Source organism: Amblyomma maculatum, chromosome 7, assembly GCF_055883805.1.
Source record: "Amblyomma maculatum isolate TAMU_Amacu chromosome 7, ASM5588380v1, whole genome shotgun sequence".
NCBI classification, from domain to species: Eukaryota; Metazoa; Arthropoda; class Arachnida; order Ixodida; family Ixodidae; genus Amblyomma; species Amblyomma maculatum.
Genome location: NC_139350.1, coordinates 83091322 through 83110914, shown reverse-complemented (window position 1 = coordinate 83110914; position 19593 = coordinate 83091322). Strand labels below are relative to the sequence as shown.

At 46.6% G+C, this 19593-nt stretch overlaps 1 protein-coding gene across 1 annotated transcript in view; it reads left to right on the top strand.

Annotated features, from left to right (window-relative positions):
* Positions 1-19593, top strand: part of LOC146183765 (uncharacterized) — a 50679-nt gene that overhangs the window by 18948 nt on the left and 12138 nt on the right. The window contains exon 4 of the mRNA XM_084609190.1: positions 15742-15891. Within this exon, the coding sequence (XP_084465316.1) occupies positions 15742-15891 (150 nt within the window). The remainder of the gene's footprint in view (positions 1-15741; positions 15892-19593) is intronic.

The window sequence follows — 19593 nt, the reverse complement described above, 5'->3', positions numbered from 1 at the left end:
GAAATGCATGCGAAGCGCGCAACAATCGCAGGGATAGCCCGCCTTACGATAACAACTCGGAAGAGGCAGGACACCTATGTGATGTTACAGTAGGTACGCGACGCAACATACCACCAGAAATGCTCCAGACGCGACGATTCTGCCATTGTTTACAGCACCTACTCGACAGTAGCACAGTAGCCGCCAATTAACTGCACGCCGCCATCTTCCCACGATCCACGTTGCCAGCTTCAAACCATCTTCATGTGCCCGATTTAGCAGGTAAAAATCATCTGGCAACCATTAAACAGTGTGATGATGGCGGCAATCACGCGGTCACCACTCGAATGCATTGGCTGAACGGGCAGCTTTCCCTCTAGAGTCTTTGTATTAACTCTATGGTTGAGCCGCCGCCGCGTATAACCGCGCTTAGTAGATGGTGAGCGTTGCGTTACAACGCGACAGCGCTCGTTCGCTCCCCCCCTCGCCCTTGCGCTCGCTCAGGCGGAGGACCGGAAAAGTGGCTTGTTGGGTTGGTTTGACATTATGTTAAAACAGCGCTAGAAACACGGACAGATAGAAACGTGTCTTTCTATATGTCCATTTTTTATCGGCTGAACAGGCGATAAAGCTAAAGGTGTATCCACACGAGACCACGTACCTGTTTTGGTCCGCGGACCAAGCGTCACCTGACTTTCCACTACCGGTTTAGGAGGTCCGCGCCAGGTCCGCGCACCGGAACGGGTGAAAATGGCTGGGTATTTTTCTCGGACCGCGGACCACGGATCTGACGGCGTTGTGAACGGAGGAGGCGCGTTTGCGCTCGATTAAAGCGCATGAGCGAGCCCACATCAACAAAGTGCACTTTGAGCACGTTGTGAAGAGCACCAAGTTACATAGGCAGTGTCTAGAGTGGAGTATGACGATGTTTTTATGCAGTCTTCGAGTACTGCATACCACGGTACGTGCAGCACTACGTACTGCTGCCCAGTCACGTCCCGGACGACGGCGCACTGACCGCACCTATACTCCCTAGTCGTCACTAGGCCTAGATTGTTTCGCATCGAAGCCACCGCGAATGGTGCTTTCGATTTGACCAGCCCTGTTGTAAATGGCCTGCCCAGTGAAAAAAAAAAAGGTCTTCCGACTGTGTTGTAAAAAAAAAAAAAGATATAGCCATATATGGGCGAGCCCTTAGCAGCGGAGATAGCGTACAAGAAGGCCGGGAGAGCCGGCGCTGCACATGCGGCAGCTGTTATGCACAAACTTGCTTGTTATCACAGTGATCCTCACGAAGTGGTTGGTTCGGATACGCCTTTATGTCAGGCTTGTTCTTCTAGGAAAGACTATTTCACAACGCATGCTGACGCAAGAGATATCTCCCGCTGCCGTAGCACGCCTCGATGCGGCGGTAGGGCAATGCATGAGCGCGCTATTGCCGCCCGAGTCGGAAGCAGCTCCACGTACGGTGTTATAAATATATTTGTAACCGCAGCTTCGTTATGCTGATCGCCTAAATGGTAATGGTTGCGCGCTGTGCAGCAGTATTGAGCTGCTATTCGCGTTAACTGCGGCTAAGTTCGGTCCACAGTTAAGGCGTCCGCGTATGTTGATGTGGTCCTTATCACCTTCATCTTTGCATCTGGAATTAAACGGATTAAGTGGAACGCTGTCAACTCAGGTACGTTTTTAGGGCTGCACAGGTGCGTCCATGTTTATATGAAGCCACTATAGACAAAGGCCGTACCTGAATATTGCCCAAATGCACGCTAACTTCGGCATTGTGAAATAATGTAAAAAAAAATCGGAGGCAGTGTCCAACGAGCCCATCGCGAAACGGCGAAGTAAATAGTGTATACCTTCGGCCGGCCCCGTGGTCCGGCTTGTCGGCTGCTAATTTGGTCCGCCGTGTGGATGCTGTCGCGGGACGGACATAGCTGGACCGTGAGCGATCGACACCACGTGAGCGATCCGCGGCCGAGTCCGTGGTCCGTCGTGTGAATACACCTTAAGGAGACAGCAAGAAGATAGACTGAGGCGAGGAAGAAGCAACGTGCTGAAGAAACAAAGAGCGTGCCGCACGATGCCAGCAACGGCTTATGAGACTGGCAGCTAAGCCTGCTGCTTCTCAAAGTGCTTCGACCTCACAGTGTGACTTTGAAGCTAGCTGCTCTAGTTCCAATTGTGAAGGCGCTAGGCCTGCGTGGCGAGACCATTCAAATGAAAAGGTGCGATAACGACGCGCCGAAGAAGCCTAGGAACAACGCAAGGAAAGGTTGGAAGCACGGAGAATTTTCGATGCAGCTAGGCGAGCTGAAAAGCGACCTCGACCTTCCGATGAAGACACAGGCGTCGACTTCTTCGAGAGAAGCTGCACAAGCTAGACGTAATGAGACCAAGAAAAGACAAAGTGCTTTCTCATTCTTTAATGTTAACCAGAGTTAAACCACAGCCAATTGTTTCCTCATTCGCCGCCCCTGTTCAACCTGCGACGCAGGTGTCAGAGCGACTGTGCGGGACCCTTCTCCCTATTCTCCCCCAGGGTGCTTCTGTTAAAGCAGGCGTTTGTGTACCAGAGGTGGCGTCCTCATTCAACCTCAGCAACTGAGGTTGAACGACCTCACCTCACTTCGTAGGCGATGATTAACGCCCTCACTCAACCTCACCTCAAGCTCAATGTGATGTTGATGTCAGGGGCCTGAGCAAAGAAATGAATAATTAAATTAAACCATAACGGAAAGCAAATATATATTTCTCGATAATCCCGGATATATAGGCGTCAGAATATTTGTTGTATGAAGGTTGTATTTTATTAATTTCATACAGCAGTTAATATCCGGGATAAAAGTAAAAAACTGCGGGGACTTCATGTCTACACTGAAGTCGCAACAATACTCGCCGCCCTCCTCTCATTCCTCACCCGCCCCTTTTTGTGGGTGGTTTCATTTCAGGCCTACATCGGTACCACGTTACAACGCATGGGTCCCATAATGCAATACAAAGAATTCATCTCACCGACCCACATGAATAAGATTCCCATTAGGAATAAAACAAACGAGTTCTTACTATATACTGAAGAAAAATGATGTTCACCCTAGCGATAATGACAATGACTGTATGCGTTTTTCTGAACTAAAAAAAGCAAAATTCATGATTGCCAAGTTTACTTTATTAATTGGACATTATTTTGCGGCCGAATACATTAAAATAATAAAACGTAAAGTAGCAGAGGAGTTCTATACAGATCTCTACAGTAGGCAAAGTAGTCAGGACCGTAATGAGATTGGCGGTAGGGAAAAAGATGTTCCACCAGTGACTAAGGACGAGGTCAAGAAAGCATTAGAAACTATGAAAAAGGGAGATCAGCTGGAGAGGATCAGATAACTTCAGATTTGTTAAAGGACGGGGTGGATATCGTGCTAGAAAAACTCGCCCCCCTGTATACGCAGTGCCTGGTGTCATCGACGGTACCGGAACCATGGAAGAATGCAAACATTATCCTCATTCATAAGAAAGGGGACTCCAAGGACCTTAAAAATTAGACCAATCAGCTTACTGTCTGTTACGTATAAGGTATTTACTAAGGTAATCGCTAATAGAATCAGGACAACCTTAGACTGTAATCAAGCAAAGGATCAAGCAGGTTTTCGGAAACGGTACTCTATTATCGATCATATCCATACCATCAACCAGGTGATAGAAAAATGCTCGGAATATAACCAGCCCTTATGCATAGCATTCATTGATTACGAAAAAGCATTTGACTCATTAGTAACCTCGGCTGTGTAGGGTGTAGACGAGCCGTACGTGAAAGTGCTGGAAGATATATATAGTGGCTGCACAGCAATCATAGTTCTGCATAAAGAAAGTAACCAAATTCCCATAAAGAAAGGAGTTAGGCAAGGAGACACGATATCCCCAGTACTCTTCACAGCTTGCTTAGAGGAAGTACTCAGAGACTTGGAATGAGAGCCGTCAGGAATAAGGGTAGATGGAGATCTGCGATTTGCTGATGACATTGCCTTGCTAAGTAACTCGGAGGATGACCTGCAAATAATGATTGATGACCTAGGCAGCGAAAAGTTGAAAAGTAGGCTTGAAAATCAAAATGCAGAAGACTAAGGTAATGTTCAACAGCCTCGGGAAGGAACAGCAGTTTACGTTAGGTGGCGAGGCACTGGAGGTGGTGGGGGAATGTGTCTACTTAGGACAGGTAGTAACCGCAGATCCGGACCATGAAAACGAAATAAGAATAAGATTGGAATGGAGCGCATTTGGTAAGCACTCGCGGACTGTGACATAGCAGCGTACCGGTATCGCTCAAGAGGAAAGTATACAACAGCTGCATCTTAGTTGTACTCACGTATGGGGCAGAGACGTGGAGGTTAACCAAGTGGGGTCTACTTAAGGTGAGGACAACGCAGTGTGCTATGGAACGAAAAATGGTAGGGGTAACATTAAAAGATAGGAAGCGTGCAGAGTGGATCAGAGAAATAGCTCAAGTAACTGACATTCTTGTGGAAATCAAGCAGAAATGGGCATGGATAGGACATGTAGTGCGAAGAGAGGATAACCGATGGTCGCTTAGGGTAACAAACTGGATTCCAAGGGAAGGAAAGCGTAGAAGGGGGCGGCAGAAAGTTAGGTGGGCAGATGAGGTTAAGAAGTTCGCAGGCTTCAAGTGGATGCAGCTAGCACAGAACCGGGTTAATTGGAGAAATATGGGAGAGGCCTTCGCCCTGTAGTGGGTATAGTCAGGCTGATGATGATGATAATGTGTACTGTATCGGAGCAAGTCCATATAGAGTCCCTAAGGGGAGGCAACACGCAGCTTTCTCCCGTTTCCTGTAGACGGCACTTCAAGGTTGGCCCGACCACCTTCCTTTTCCTATCCACCTCCCCCACCTCCCACATCTTTCGCTCTCCTCTCACGTTCCTCTTATTATTTTTGTCTTCTCCTTTCTTTTTGGTTTTTTCCCTGTTCCAGGCGGCTAGGTTTAACATTATGTGCTACAAATGCAGCAGTGTTGCAATCAATCATTGATGGCCAGAACTTACTACGCGCTGAAATAGCTAATCTGAAAACTAAAACTGAAAACATGATTGCTGACTTAGGTTTACGTTTTCGAGGGATTGAACTGTACATAGATGAGCTTAAACAAAAAACACCAGTTCTCGACAATATAGACGCAGCCATTAAAATGTACGATAAAGTTGTGCTCTTTCAGGCACATAAACTTGCTGACCTGGAAGATAGAAGCCGACGATCAAACTTGGTCATCCGTGGCATCTCCGAAACAGATAATGAAACTGAATCTGACCTTAAAAAGAGCCATTGACGACACATTCCGCAACGAACTGGGAGTGAAATGTGAATCTGTGGGCCGTATTCATCGGCTTGGCAGATAGCCGGGAAATAGACCTATTATAGTGTTCCTTCAAGACTTCAACGAAAAGATAGCCATCTTTAAGAATATCAGTAAGCTGAAAAATACAGGCATTCCTGTCCAGAATGACCTCTCGCAGGAAACACTTAAGAAACGTAAACTTCTGTGGGATAGTGCAAAATCTGAGAAATTGCAAGGAAAAAAAGTTTCACTAGTTCATGACAAATTGCGGATTGATAACGACACCTTTGTTTGGGATGAAGTGAACAATGTTCGGCAGAAAATATCAAAGACGCACCCTAAGCAGGTTTCATGACTTTGTCATGAAAAGTATATCAGGCTCCTGAATATAAATGCTTGTAGTATTGCAAACAAAACAGACCAACTCGAATAAATTCTTTTAACTTACTGCCCTCACATTCTTGTCATTACCGAAACCTGGCTTCATAGTTGAATCTGCGACGAGGATTTAATTATACCATCGTATAAAATATTCCGTAGGGACAGGGAAACCCGAGGTGGTGGCGTTGCTGTTGTGATTAAATCTGATATTGAGGCCTCCCTCTTACCACGGGTTCAATCTAGCGAATGTTCGTGCCTGAAATTAATATTTCTGGCCATTTTTTTTGTACTGCATGCTGTATACAGGTCACCAGATTCGGCGCCTGACTTCTTATCCGAACTAAAACGCATATGGCTGATTACCAGAAATATAAAATCATTTTAGCTGGCGATTTCAACCTTCCATCTGGACTGGGACCGCTTACAATCAGGTTCCGGTTCTACTAACAATTCTAGTCCTATGTTCGACATTTTGTTTTATCATGATCTTGTACAAGTTGTGCATGAACCAACGCGTGTCACCGATTCCTCATCGTCACTCTTAGACCTTGTTTTTATTCCTCGTTGCATTGCTGATTATGAAGTGTCTGTAGAACCGGGCATATCTGATCACCACATGGTCGCGGTCCTATTTCCTCTGAATGTAAAAAAAATTCTTCGGATATGTCTGCGCTGATAGCAGTTAAAGATTACACGTATGCTGATGATATTGCAGTATTAGATAACCTTAATACCGAGTTGGATAACTTCGATAGCGAAAACTATGTTCATGCTCTTTGGGATAAGTTCAAAGATATATGCTTTTACACGCCATGGATGACAAGAGAAATAATAGATCTCATACGAAACTCTGAACGCCTAAGAAAGAAAGGGTCATCATGTGACGGTCTCAGTGACATTCGACGTACCTTATCGCAGGCTATTCACCAAGCGAAAAGTTTTTACTTCAATAAAACTCTGCCTAGTTTTATTTAAAATGACCCTCAAAAATTTTGGAACTATTTAAGCGACCGAAAGAAACAGGTTGAGCGGATTTTAGACATTCGTGCTATAATTGAAGACCCCGAGCTTATCGCGCATCACTTTAATACTCACTTTAGTAGCGTCTTTTCTGATTCATCCGATCTTCAACGTGAGAGTTCATCACATTTTTCTGATCTTCATATCTCATATCAGGGCGTTCTAAATATGATTCTGCGACTAAAGGTTAAATCTTCGACAGGGCCTGATAATATTCCGAATGCCTTCCTTCATCGTTATGCTGAGCCCATAGCCAGATTCCTCGTTATCTTTCAAACATCAATAACATCAGCAACATTGCCCCTAGACTGGAAATTGGCTAGAGTCGTACCAGTATTCTGTTCTTAACTATCGGCCAATTTCGATTGTTTCATCTCCCTGCAAGCTCCTGGAGCACATATTGACGAATTACAATAATGACTTTCTGGAAAGACACCACATTTTATCCCCATTCCAGCATGGCTTCCGGAAAGGGTATTCTACCGTTCCTCAATTAGCTACAGTAACTCATCATATTGCTTCGATTCTCGATAAAGGTGCTCAAGGTGACATGATTTTTCTAGATTTTAGTAAGGCATTTGATCGCGTTCCGCATGACAAATTAATCTATAAATTCCAAATCATTGATCTTCCTATTTTCATAATTGCTTGGGTATCTGAATATCTGACTGGCCGTAATCAATATATGGAGGTAAAAAGCCACATTTCTAACGTCTTACCAGTTACTTCCGGTGTACCCCAAGGTAGTGTGCTTGGCCCCTTACTTTTCCTGATTTTTTGTAATGATATTGTAAATGTCATTAACGATCCTACTAAACTCCGCTTATTTGCAGACGATTGCATCCTTTTCAACGAGGTACAGAGTATCTCTGACCAACATGCCCTAAGCTCTAATCTTACCAATATTGCAGCCTGGTGTCACGAAATCGGCGCACATTTTCATCAAGCCGGCACGGCGCGAGGCCCGCGCGGCGTCGCGTGGAAAGCATGTAGAGAAAAGCCCCCTTCCCCGCGCGGGAGAGCGCGTAGCTTTGTACGCGTTGCCGTCACCCTCTTTCCCATTGCCCGGGGAGGACGGTGGTTCATCGGACTGGAATCCGCCAGAAAATTCCAGACTCTTCTATGGGACCTAGCCAATGACGACGCGCGGCTCGACGGGAGGAAGAGGGAGCGCTATAACCAGCGAAGCTAAGTGTGTGTGCGCGCTAGTTTTGGTGCGTGCTAACAGACAGACGCGGCGCGCCCTATTTAAAGAGACCGCGCCGCTTGTGAGTCAGTCAGTCAGTCAGACAGTTCGTCAGTGTTTCGACGTGTTCGCCTGTGCTTCGGCTGGACTCCCGGGGATCACCCGCTGCTGGCAAGCCTACGGACCTACAAGGGAGCGGAGCTCGTCTCGTATGGCGGCCACATCGTGACTCTTGAGGCGTCGGACTGCAACAGTGCCCGGTGAACAATTTGGTGTTCGTTTATGTAACTCTCTCGTGTTTCATCTGTTGTAAAGCCTCTATGTTATTGAATACCTGTGTAATTGCATGCTTAGCGTTTGTTATTCTGTGAACCTCTCGTCTGTGCATTTCAAGTGATCTTGTGTGTTCCTTTGTATCGTCTCTTGCTGTGCATAAATTGTGTTTTTGTTTGTTACTTCTGACTCCGATCCTTTCTCTGGTTTGAACCGGCGACCGCTGGGCACCAAACGTCCACCCCCTTCTGTCACTACAAGGTAGCTGAATTCCGGCTGAGCTTGCCACGCAGGTCGAGGGCATCTCCTTTGCGACCGGAACAGCTACCCTCACTCACTCTAAGGGTGTCTGGGAGTGTGCGCACCATTAAGGGCGCATCGTTAATAATAATACCCCATAATTATTAACGGGTGACACCTGGTGTAATGAGTGGGGAATGAAAATTAACACCGAAAAATCTGTCCTACTTCGCGTTACCAACAAGAAAAAACCGTTTATATTTTCTTATTCTATAGAGGGCATGCTGTTAACTGAGGTCACTAAATTTAAGTATCTGGGTGTGACGCTAACGAACCACTGGAAGTGGAATTCCCATATTAGCGACATCTGCTCATCCGCATTTCGCAGGCTTTGTTTACTGTGCCATAAGCTTAAAGATGCCCCTTCACAGATTAAAAAACTAGCTTATACAGCCTTAATAAGATCCAAACTCGAGTACGCATGCGTCATCTGGGACCCACATACAAAGTTAAACATAGATGCGCTTGAAAAAATTCAGCGAAGATCTGTTCGTTTTATCTTCTCAAGTACAGTCGCACTGACTCTGTTTCTAAACTTATGCATGATGATGGTATCAGAACTCTGCAGTCCAGACGCAAGTTTGTGCGTCTGAAATTTTTATTTTTATTAATAAACCGCAAACTTGCTCTTGATCCTAACCCGTATCTATCCCCTCTTGCAACGCGCATAACCCGCCATACCCATCCCCTTTCTCTTGCATCATATTTTGCTAGGACAAACTTATACAAATTTTCGCTCTTTCCCCAGACTATTCATGACTGGAATGATTTACCTGAGTATTGCCTTCACTCGCTTGACTCCATTGTCAGTGTGCTGCGATCAAATGATTGATGTTATCCTTATGTCTTTTGTTTTTGTAGCACCGCATCAATTCATCAACTTGTTTTTTTTCTTTTTTTTTGTGCCCTGATCACGTACCATTGCTCCAGTTTATGTATCTTGTGCTTGTATTTCATCGTACTCTACGTCTTGTATGCCCCTCCTGCCTGGGCCTTTCGCCTGCAGTATCATATAAATAAATAAATAAATAAATAAATAAATAAATAAATAAATAAATAAATAAATAAATAACAGCAATCTGCGCTTCGGGCTTTCTTGCCTCATGTTGTGCTCCGTGGTGGGCGCCCAGGACATTAGGAGTCACAGAAGTATACAAAGCGAAAACAATTGACAAACGACGGTCCTAATTGAAATTACTTTAGAACCACCAAGAAGAAAAACGTTCTGATGAGAGTTCTTCTGGCGAAATCCCTGGAACAATTATTGCTCATCACTCCTTCACCGCCGTCTGCGGAGTCGACGACGATCTCAAATATGTAGCTGAAGACCCTATGGATGTCCTATATAATTTAAACATGATCAATATGTGCAGAATAACTGAGTTTACACAAAATTCCTGCGAAGCACATGATTCTTACTGATACGATCGGGTTCGGGGGCCAAGACTTCTGGGTAGCATGATCACGCGTCGCTCGACGAAAGTCCGTGGCGCACCCGTCTTACCACGGGCCACACGCTGCCGACGAGCGCTAGGATGGTCATTGCACGCTGTAGGCGTGACAATGACCGCGCGCTAACAGGGATGCGCTCTCCTCGGGCGATACGTGCGTCAGGGTGTTGCTGACGGGGGTGGTCATAGATAACTGCACGCACGTCCTCCAAGACAAGAGGTTCGTCGCTGGGAGGACGTTGATGGGCGGCGGTGGCGAGTTCGTCGGCTTGCTCATTGCCGTGTATGCCGTAGTGGCCGGGCACCCACTGCGCGCGAATGCCGCCCCTACGCTCTGCGAAGCGCTCGAGGCACTCGCATATCGCGCGCAGCAGCGGCTTGCGGTGCAGTAGACATTGGAGCACATGCTGCTTCGCTGTACCGCATCCGCAGAGCCACGTCGCGAGATGCTCGCGGCTTATAGGGTACACCAAATCATCCCGGACAGCATCGAGATGCTCCTATGGCCGCGAGGCAGTGCGCGCACCGAAGACAGGACAATGGTGAGCCTCTGTGCGTTCATCCAGCAGGCGGGCTTGAAGCCTCGCTTGCTCTTCGCCAGGTAGTGCGTGCATGACCTGAACGCTCCGTGTGTGCTACCTTGGACTTATGCTGCCGGGCGCCCCACCCCGGCAGCTAGTGCATTGTGTCGCGCGCGGGATCTTTCTGCGACAGGACGCTACGCACGCGCGACTATGTATATACATCAATGGTACTATATATATATACACTGTAAACAACTGCAGTGGCCGCTCGCGCGCAGGCAATTGTGGACAGTGCTCGGACACTTGCGCGTGAGTGACGCGAACTCGTTGACCGCTTGTACGTCGTAAATAATGTACAAAGCTCCCCCTGTCCTTTCTTCATATCGCTCCCCTTTATATTTCCCCTCGCTATCCTCTTCCTATCCCTTTTTCTTTCCCGCTGGCCGCCGCTCATGTGCTTCGGTTTTTTTAGATCGCAGTTGCCGCGGCCCGCAATACTCATTTCCTTCTTTTCGATTATTTAAAAAATAATAATAAACCACTACCACCACCACCATGATCAGGCGGACAAGACATCGGACTGAGAGCAGCAGGGAGAGTTCGCAAAGTTTTATACACACATTTTATGGGCCGAATTAGGTATAGGAACTCAGACGAGAAGAGCTGAGCTGTTCGTGGATACAGTTCCACGCATTATTATAGCATCCGCAATCCTCAGTTTCCTAGCTGGGGATATGAAGTTAAATTGGTCCAATTCAATCAGCGGCCACAAGTGGTCACCAGAGGCCCGACCCACTGCTAGATGCGTCACTGGAACCTCCTCGCAGCTCTTCCGATCAGTGGCGAGGGTCAGAACCGCTGGTGTCGATGTTGTGCAGGAAACAGGCCTTCGGCTGAGGTGTCACGCCACGTGCTCTCAGGAAAGTCATCTTTCTTGACCGGGCATTCCGCAGCTGGGGGTTAAGCAGCGCGTACATCTTCTGTTCCTGGAATTGGCTTGGTTCCACACTCGGCTCCCTCCGTCAAGAAGGTTGATTGACGCTCTTTGTCAAGCAGAGATGAGCGCCTGGCTAGAGACGTTTACCCATGGGAGAATAAAGGCATCACGAGGGTCGCTTCACCCGTTTCGGCATGGAAGGGTAACTTACCGTCGCAGCACGTGGGAATGGAACGTCTGTCGTCGTCACCGTCCTCGATGGCCGCGGCTCGCCGGCAACCGCTTCTCTTCTGCCTTTATCTGTTGGAGGCTCAATAACTTCGGCTGAGATCCCAGTCGTAACAGCTCGAATGCCGCCAAAAAGACGCCATGAAGAGGTCGCAGCTGATCGGTGCACCACGAATGGGCGTCAGAGTTGCAGTCTGACTCGTAGTCAAACCCCGATGACCTGCACAGCTTGCAAGAGTCCTCAGTGGAGCATGAGCGATCAGGTCGGAGCCTAGCTCCCATCTCCGGAAGGCAGTACACGGCCAACCAAAGCAAATCGCCAGACTTTTCTGTTGAGTAACATGAGTACAATTTTGGGTGTGACTTAGCCCTTTGTCATAGCACAAGTCTGGAAATCTGCTGAACGGGAACTGGCAGATCTTTTTTTTTTTGTTTCAGCAAAATGTGCTGTTCTGAATTTTGAGGACACCGCTCCTCGTTAAAGCAATCAGGCACATAATGTACATACATAAAGAAAAAACATTTCAAGCATTGTGATAATTTCACGCAAAATTATAAAGGGAAGCTGCGGCTGAAGCTATATCAGCATTCCCGTTCTCGCGCAACTTTCAATAGCTGATTTCAAAGTTTTGCTTCGAAGTACTAGATTCCAGCGCAGAAGTTTCCCATTCTTAGGTGACATGTTTCTAAGTTACGTTAACGGAGTGACCTGTTCCTTTCGTGAATCTAGAGCCTGCCAAGTAGCACCTCAGTCTTTGAGTGGCCCAGACCAAGCAGGTGTACTCTTTTTCGGATGCACTGTGAGCCTGCTCTCCTCTTGTGGTCAACTTTCGGCTCACGAACAAAACCGGATGCTCTTCTCCGAACTGCTCCCATGCCCGTGTCGCTAGCATCGCATACAAGGATAAAGGGACGGTGATACTCAGGGGCTCTCAGCACCGGTTGTCCTACTAATGCCGCTTTTAAAGACCTGAATGAGCTTTCGTTCGCCTCGTTGCAAACCACTCGAACCGGCTTTGCCTTTTAAATATATCAGAAGCTGTGGCTGTTAAATACGATGAAAATATTTAAAGCGTGCTGCGTACATCTAGAGCCACATTTTAGTGTAAACATGGATGAACTAAAAGGCATTCTAGACCAGCTTTTGTAGCCGTATTTAATGTGTTTCAGTGCGCATTTCAGAGGGGTGGTGACAAAACCGATACTTGAGGTAAAGTTATTCAGGATCTTATACTGAGTAAAAGGTTTCGCTACTAAACGTAAAGAAATAAACATTTTCTCTTAGCTGAGAAAAACGACCGTTATAGGCTACGTTTTTGTTTTACGCGCCTCGCCGGGGTGGCGCAGTGGTTACGGCGCTCGACTATTGTTCCCAACGATGCGTGTTCGAATCCCGGCCTCGGCGTCTGCATTTCGATGGAGGCAAAAAGCCAGGCGCCCGTGTGCTATGCGATGTGACTGCACGTTAAATAACTCCAGGTGGTCGAAATTTCTGGAGTCTTCTACTACGGCGTCTCTCATAGCCCGAGTCGCTTTGGGACGTTAAAACGCACAAACCAAACCAAACCTTTTTGTCGCACGCTTTGTTTTTCTTTAAATGAAATGCTGGAAGCACTGTGCGTGAACGTCATCTTCATGTGTACATATTCATCATCTGTCATCTCGTCCGAAGACGAAGTGTGACTGGTTGATAGTTGTGGCTTTGGCTGATCTGGCAAGAGAAAAGGGCATCCTGCTTTCTCACAGTACCTTAGACAACCCACATACAAGCGGTCATTTATTTGCATCTACTAATCGCGTGACATCTCCGCCGGAAGTAATAAGAAAACCCCGAAGTTGGAAGCGGTTTTTAGTGGGCTGAGCATTGCTCTCAGAAAAGCCTGCCGCGATAATCGCAGGTATTCAGTGTGGACGTACTTAATGGAGCGTTAACGAAGTGTATTCTGAAGCCTGCTCGCCGGGTTATTTTCTCCGTTTTCTGGACTGATAAAACAAACGCAAATTTTGGTACGCCAAAAATGCACAGAAACACACAATCCCTGGAGAATCTTCCCTACTCAATGCAGAACTTCAACTTTAAAGACAATGAAAATTCGGTGCACCCGTCGCAGTGCCCTGTACACGCCGTGACAGCATTACTTGTCGCTTAGAAAAAACTCAATTCTATTAAAAAATGCTGGTAATTTTCGGAAGCGAAATTACAGCTATCCCCTATTGAGTTCTTTTTACAGGCGCTGGTACACAGAAAAGGCAGACGTTTGCGATTAATATTTTTCGGAAGTTTATAGCTCAAAGCCATCACAAGCACTTAATATCTGAAATACGAAAATAGCCTTAGATACATGCTGCCGAGAAGTGGCAGCACAAATGAACTGTATTGTAATTTAATTACAATTAAAGAAATTTAATACTAGTGCCCGTCGGTAAGCAGTCTGTAATCTGGCTTGATAAAATAAATTTTTAAATGCCACCATTTCTGAGCATGTTGTAAAGACGCTTTTAAGGTTTGTAAACATTTGGTTATCGGGAAAGTAAACAAAGTATTGAAGAAAGCTATTATCATTCCACATTTAAAACTCAGAAAACCGCTTTCTTCTTGTATTTCCGGACCCATACTCCTAACAATTGTAGTGCAAAACCCCATTAAAGTGTCCTAAATGATAGATTCACATTCGTACTACAGTTCTTACGCAGTTCTGGAAGGCACCACCAGAACATATGCAAGAATTCTTTCAACTCAGGGAAAAAAGCAGTAACTTCACGCATTTTGATACCGACGATCCGAAGAGAGCTGTTTAAGTTGCAGGCCCGATAGCACGAGGAAAATGGGAAGAAATAAGACCTCCGCAGTGCCCATTCATCTTCACTTTGCAGAGACGGTCTAATAAAGCTAAGTGTTGTGCCGTGCACTTATTTGTCGAGGTATTTCCTTCGGGACTGTTATGATACGCATGACCAAGCTTTCTGGGCTAGATTTCGCAGCCACGTTACCTGTTGCTTCGGTGTAACATGGGGGCCATTGTAAACTCGCCGTGACCGTTTTGAGCGCACTAACAATGACGAATAAATTTGCCAAAGTATAATCTCTGTACAGGATGCGCTATGGAGCGGTCTTCTATTAAAACAATCTCTTTGCTGTGAGCTTCAGGTAGAGGAAGCTATTTAAGACGTTTTACAATGACCACACAATATGCCGGACTAGGCGGCACTGTGCTATAAAGTCTGCCGGCCTGAGATATTCCGAAGCTAGAAAGCATAAAGCCGTGGATGGTTGCGTAGGTTATATTACTCAGTTATTGATGTCCATCTACACGTGGTCTCCACAGTCGGTGCTGACTGCACCATGGGCGTGAACCGTTTTGAGTGCAGTCCAAAGAAAAAAAGTACAACTAAGGTCATGGTATTAACCACTGTGAATATGGTTCCTACTTGATCGGAGAAATCCTTATTGCATGGATGAGGCTAATGGCTGCAAGGAAATGAATTGCCATTTTAGTACGCATGCAGCGGATGAGGACCCGGCCAGGTTGGCTTTCGTCCAACATGAACTGAGTGCAAAAATAGCCTATAAAATTACTCTTTACGCATGATAGAAGAAAGTGAGCTTCGCCCAGTTGCTTTTATAGAAGCCGCCCCTAGTTTGGGGCGTTTATAGTGCTATCTTCAAGCCCTTGCTGTGGGCGCTTTTAAAAATAATTGGCTATTGGAGTCATTAACAGTAATGAGTGTAGGAACCTTGATTTTGCTTTTCGTCTCGACCCCGGCGAGCGCAAAAGCAAGACAGCCTTGTGCTGTGCGATGTCGATGCACGCTAAAGAACACCAGGTGGTCTACATTTCCGGAGTCTTCCACTACGGCGTCTCTCATAGTCTGAATCGCTTTGGGAGTTTAAATCCCATAGCCTAACATTTTCCATTGTGGCGGCCTCTGGAAATCTTTGAGGTATAAATTTGTTAATAAATAAATACATCTCTCAGAGTTATGGTTGTGTGGCAGGGTGGGGAACTATAAATTGGGTAGGCCGAAAAAAAATCGCAGTCTGACCAGTCTGACTGAGCATACTCGTTCTGGAAGCCGCTGCTGCAGAGGATTTTCTTGCGCGTTTTCCCCCCAGATGCGGCGAGGTGTGCACACCCGATGGCGCCTCATGGTCTACGTGAAGCTGGCGCTGGTCATGGGCGCTACGTGGACTCTAGGCTTCGTGGCACCGTTCGCAAGGGCACAGGCTCTCTGGCACGCCTTCGTTATCCTCAACAGCCTGCAGGTGAGTGTTAATGGGGCGCAGCCTTGACTTCATGAGTGGCGCCACTCTAAATCAACTTAGCTAACTGAAATATTCCGCACAAAAAGGCGAGCTCACATCTGACTGAGGCAGAAGTCAGAGCGTCTGTCTGGTAAAGCTAAGAAAGAGACCTGTCCAGCAAAGCAGTTAGATTGCCCCTGCTCTTTATAAACAGCACTGTAATTCAGAAGCTTAAACTTCGCTTTAACACCCCCTTTTTGTTGCGCGAGTTCGCACTGAGAGACTGGCAGAGTTTGGAGTTCTTTGGTTTGGCTTTTGGAAAAATGAAGTCGGCGTATATTTGTACCACTTCTTCGCGGACACTACACATACAAGGAGCAGTATACAGTCGGAGGCACCCACAAGCTTAACACGAATGACTGAAAACATTGGCTTGGATTGCCACCAGCACTACGAAACGATAGTCTTCGGTTGCGGGATAATGCTCTCGGTACTTTTACGGCGGCTGACGATACCTGGTGCTCCGCTCGCTTTCACCGCTCTTTCGACTGCTCCCGACTGCCGTGCAGAGAGTGTGCTCATTCGTTTCTCGGCCTCGCACGTCAAGGAAACGCGTTTCAGTGGTCATATCGAGGGAACCAAGCTGCCGCAGCTGTCGCGCCCGCTTCCCTAGTTTCGATCGAAGCTAGGCTGCGGATTTAAAATTTTTATGGGCAATGTGGTACCTTTACAATTCCAAAAAAAGTCGCAGGTATTGTGTCGTTTTCTCAAAGAAGGAATGAGCAAGCAGCAAGGAAAACGTGTGCAGTCGGTTAGGGTGGATAACAAAAAACTGTCGCATAGAATTGTGTAGCGTTCCCCCCATTTTTCGTGATATATATTGTGCGTCGGTTTCCTTGTGCAGAAAATATATCGACGCCTTTCTGCCTCTATACTGCTTCAGTGATCATATATTTTGACCAGGGCTGACAAGCGTTGCGTGTTGTTGCCAGCGTTGTTGTGGCAAAACAATCGCCGGGCTTGCGAGGGCGCATCCGCGATAAAAACGAGAAGTGGCTACGTTACGAGTGAGCTACCTACACTCGGATCGGGCACAGTCGAAATAGCAAAGCAAGTTGCTCAACAGCTATCGCCAGCCGCCGTAAACGTACCGAGTGCATGATCTCGCACCAGATGACTATTGCTTCGCGGTGCTAGTGCTAGTACATACCACGCTTTCAGTCATTCGTGCTAAACCTGTGGGCGGCTGCACGAATGCCGTCGGTTCGAGTCTTCTGCACAAAGTAGCCTCTAACCTTTTGAAAAAAAGAAGGCTGCCATGTTAACCTTCATGTCATTGGATTTGTGTGCAGTGTACTTTGAAGATGGTGTCTTATCGACTCGCCCAAAAACTGTTTTAGCCTCTAACGTGACTAAAAGAGGGATGCTAATGGGAAGCGAAATGGTATGACAAACCCAGGACGCTGCACAATGAACGGTTCTCAGAATTTTGGCACGAAACGAAGTGTGTTTATTCCGACATGTTTTTTCCATACCGTCAATAGAGAGTTTTAGTACTGCGCAGTGAACGCTACGTACGCACAGCCCACGTACTTTGCGAAACGCTATGCCACGATCGCGTACATGCCACAGAAAGATTTTTAGTAGGGCGGAAGTACATACGTACGCAGGGGTCTGAAAGCTAACGCGGAAAGCGCCGTGGCCTGTGCAGTGCCATCTCGCAGCCATTCAAAAACTGAATTTTCCAGCGCAGGAACTCCTGCTTCTTTGTTTTCCCGACAGGCGAGAGATAAAACCCATGCTGCAAAGGTGCTGATTTGCTTCGTCGTTGTTACTGAGGATGAGGATATAATTAATAACCTTAACCGAATCGGAGCACTACCCCCAGCAAACGTAGTAGAAAACGAAAATTAACAATACAACCCCGTGCAAATTTTAAATCCGAAGAAGCAAAACGTTTTTCTGAAAGAAACAATGTCATGGCAAAGCAGTTTTCCGAGTTTACAGTACGCCTATGATGTCATCATTCAGTGCAAAGTAACTATGAACCTCGGAAAATACACTGCGAAACTATACGAAGTCTCATTAGAGAGGCGGAGTATATTTAAAATGCCACGAAACGTATGCCGTAAAAGTCGACACCATGGCCCATAAGCAAAGAAAACTTACCAAAATAATTTTCCGGTTTAGGCCAGCCCCAATGAACCCGGCAGATGGTTAAGTTAGCGAATGTTTTAAAGAAAAAGTGTGACAAAATATGCTACCGCTTTTTTGGAGCCAAACAATATTTAACGCGCCTCGATGAATCTGCGTTGTAAAAACCTACATACGCCTGAAATTTAGCTGTCTGCTCTTCCGAAAGTTTCAACGTTCCCTCTTAAAGGCGGCCGCTCAAATGATACAAGCTTTTAGGCTAAAAGTAGTCATCGCTCGGCACGAAAAACGAACCGTGCACAACAGCAGACGACGAACAGTCCGTCTGCTAACACGGATGTCATTCGCGGTCGCCGGCGTCGTCTGCGATCAAATAGAGCGTCCGCTGCGCCGCCGTCTGCTACAATGGACCGTTCCCTTCCGAAGTTTAAAAATGCCTTTTGAATGTAGTTTTCTCTATGGGCTGCTTACTTTCAATAAAAGGTATTAAGAAACTTTAGTACATACGGCAGCTGTATACGAGAAGCTTCCGCGATTGGGAGAAGCACCCAGCGCATAGCGAGCGTGTGTGCGGTATGTACTGCTTCACAGCCCATATTTTAGCGGCGTTTATAAATAGATACTTTGTCACACATTTATTCAAAGCACTCGCCAACATTTAATGATAAGCAGCCTTCAGTGGTACTGTGCTAAACGAGAGAGATACTGCGGTAAGTTGTGTTTACATGTTTTCTAAGGGCCCTACCAGCTCGTACCCCTATAAGTCACGCAGCGTTATATAGATACTCCGCCTTTGAAATGGCATTTCATATTTTCACAGTCTGTTCTAGGATGTTTGCTCTATACCAAAAACAAAATCATAGGTGCCCCCGTGAAGACATAAAATGGCTTTGAAATATTTCGCTTCCACATATTCTCATAGGTGGTAAGCCTATACATTTCACCCCCAGTCTGCGGCGGGGTCGCGAGCGCTCCATTTGTTTGTGAATACGGCGTTTGTCTATAGGTGTAAAGCCCACGGGAAACTTGGTACTTACTGCTTCAAGTTTCAGAGATCCTGACGTCGAAATACACCAGCTAGAAGTTCGAGCGTTCGCGCAGCGCATTCATAGAAAACAATTTGTGCGTCGCATAAGGCCTTCTACTGCGGAGCAGAAAAATGAATTAAAAGATCTTACTTCTTGCGAAACGTCAAATCGCCTGCAATGAATAGAAAAGAAACGAACACGCGCTGCGTGTTTGCTGCTTATCATGCGCGGCCATATAGCCAAACGTGTCTGTCGAGCTTTCTCATACGCGTCAGCAACGCGCACAGACTGTTCAGCGAACGCACGCAGAGGTAGGGATTTCTGCGTACGCGAGCAACGTATACGCAGTACGCAAGAATTGTGATACGTATGACGCATGCGCAGTAAGCAGCACGCAGGCCGCCTACGTACGCAAGGGTTCTGCGTATGCTTACGTACGCAGTACTAAACCTCTCTATTTCCAGGTTACGGCGACACCGTTTCGACCGATTTGCCCCGTACGTATGCGATGTCGCATAAAATGTCTTCAGAACACAGTCCT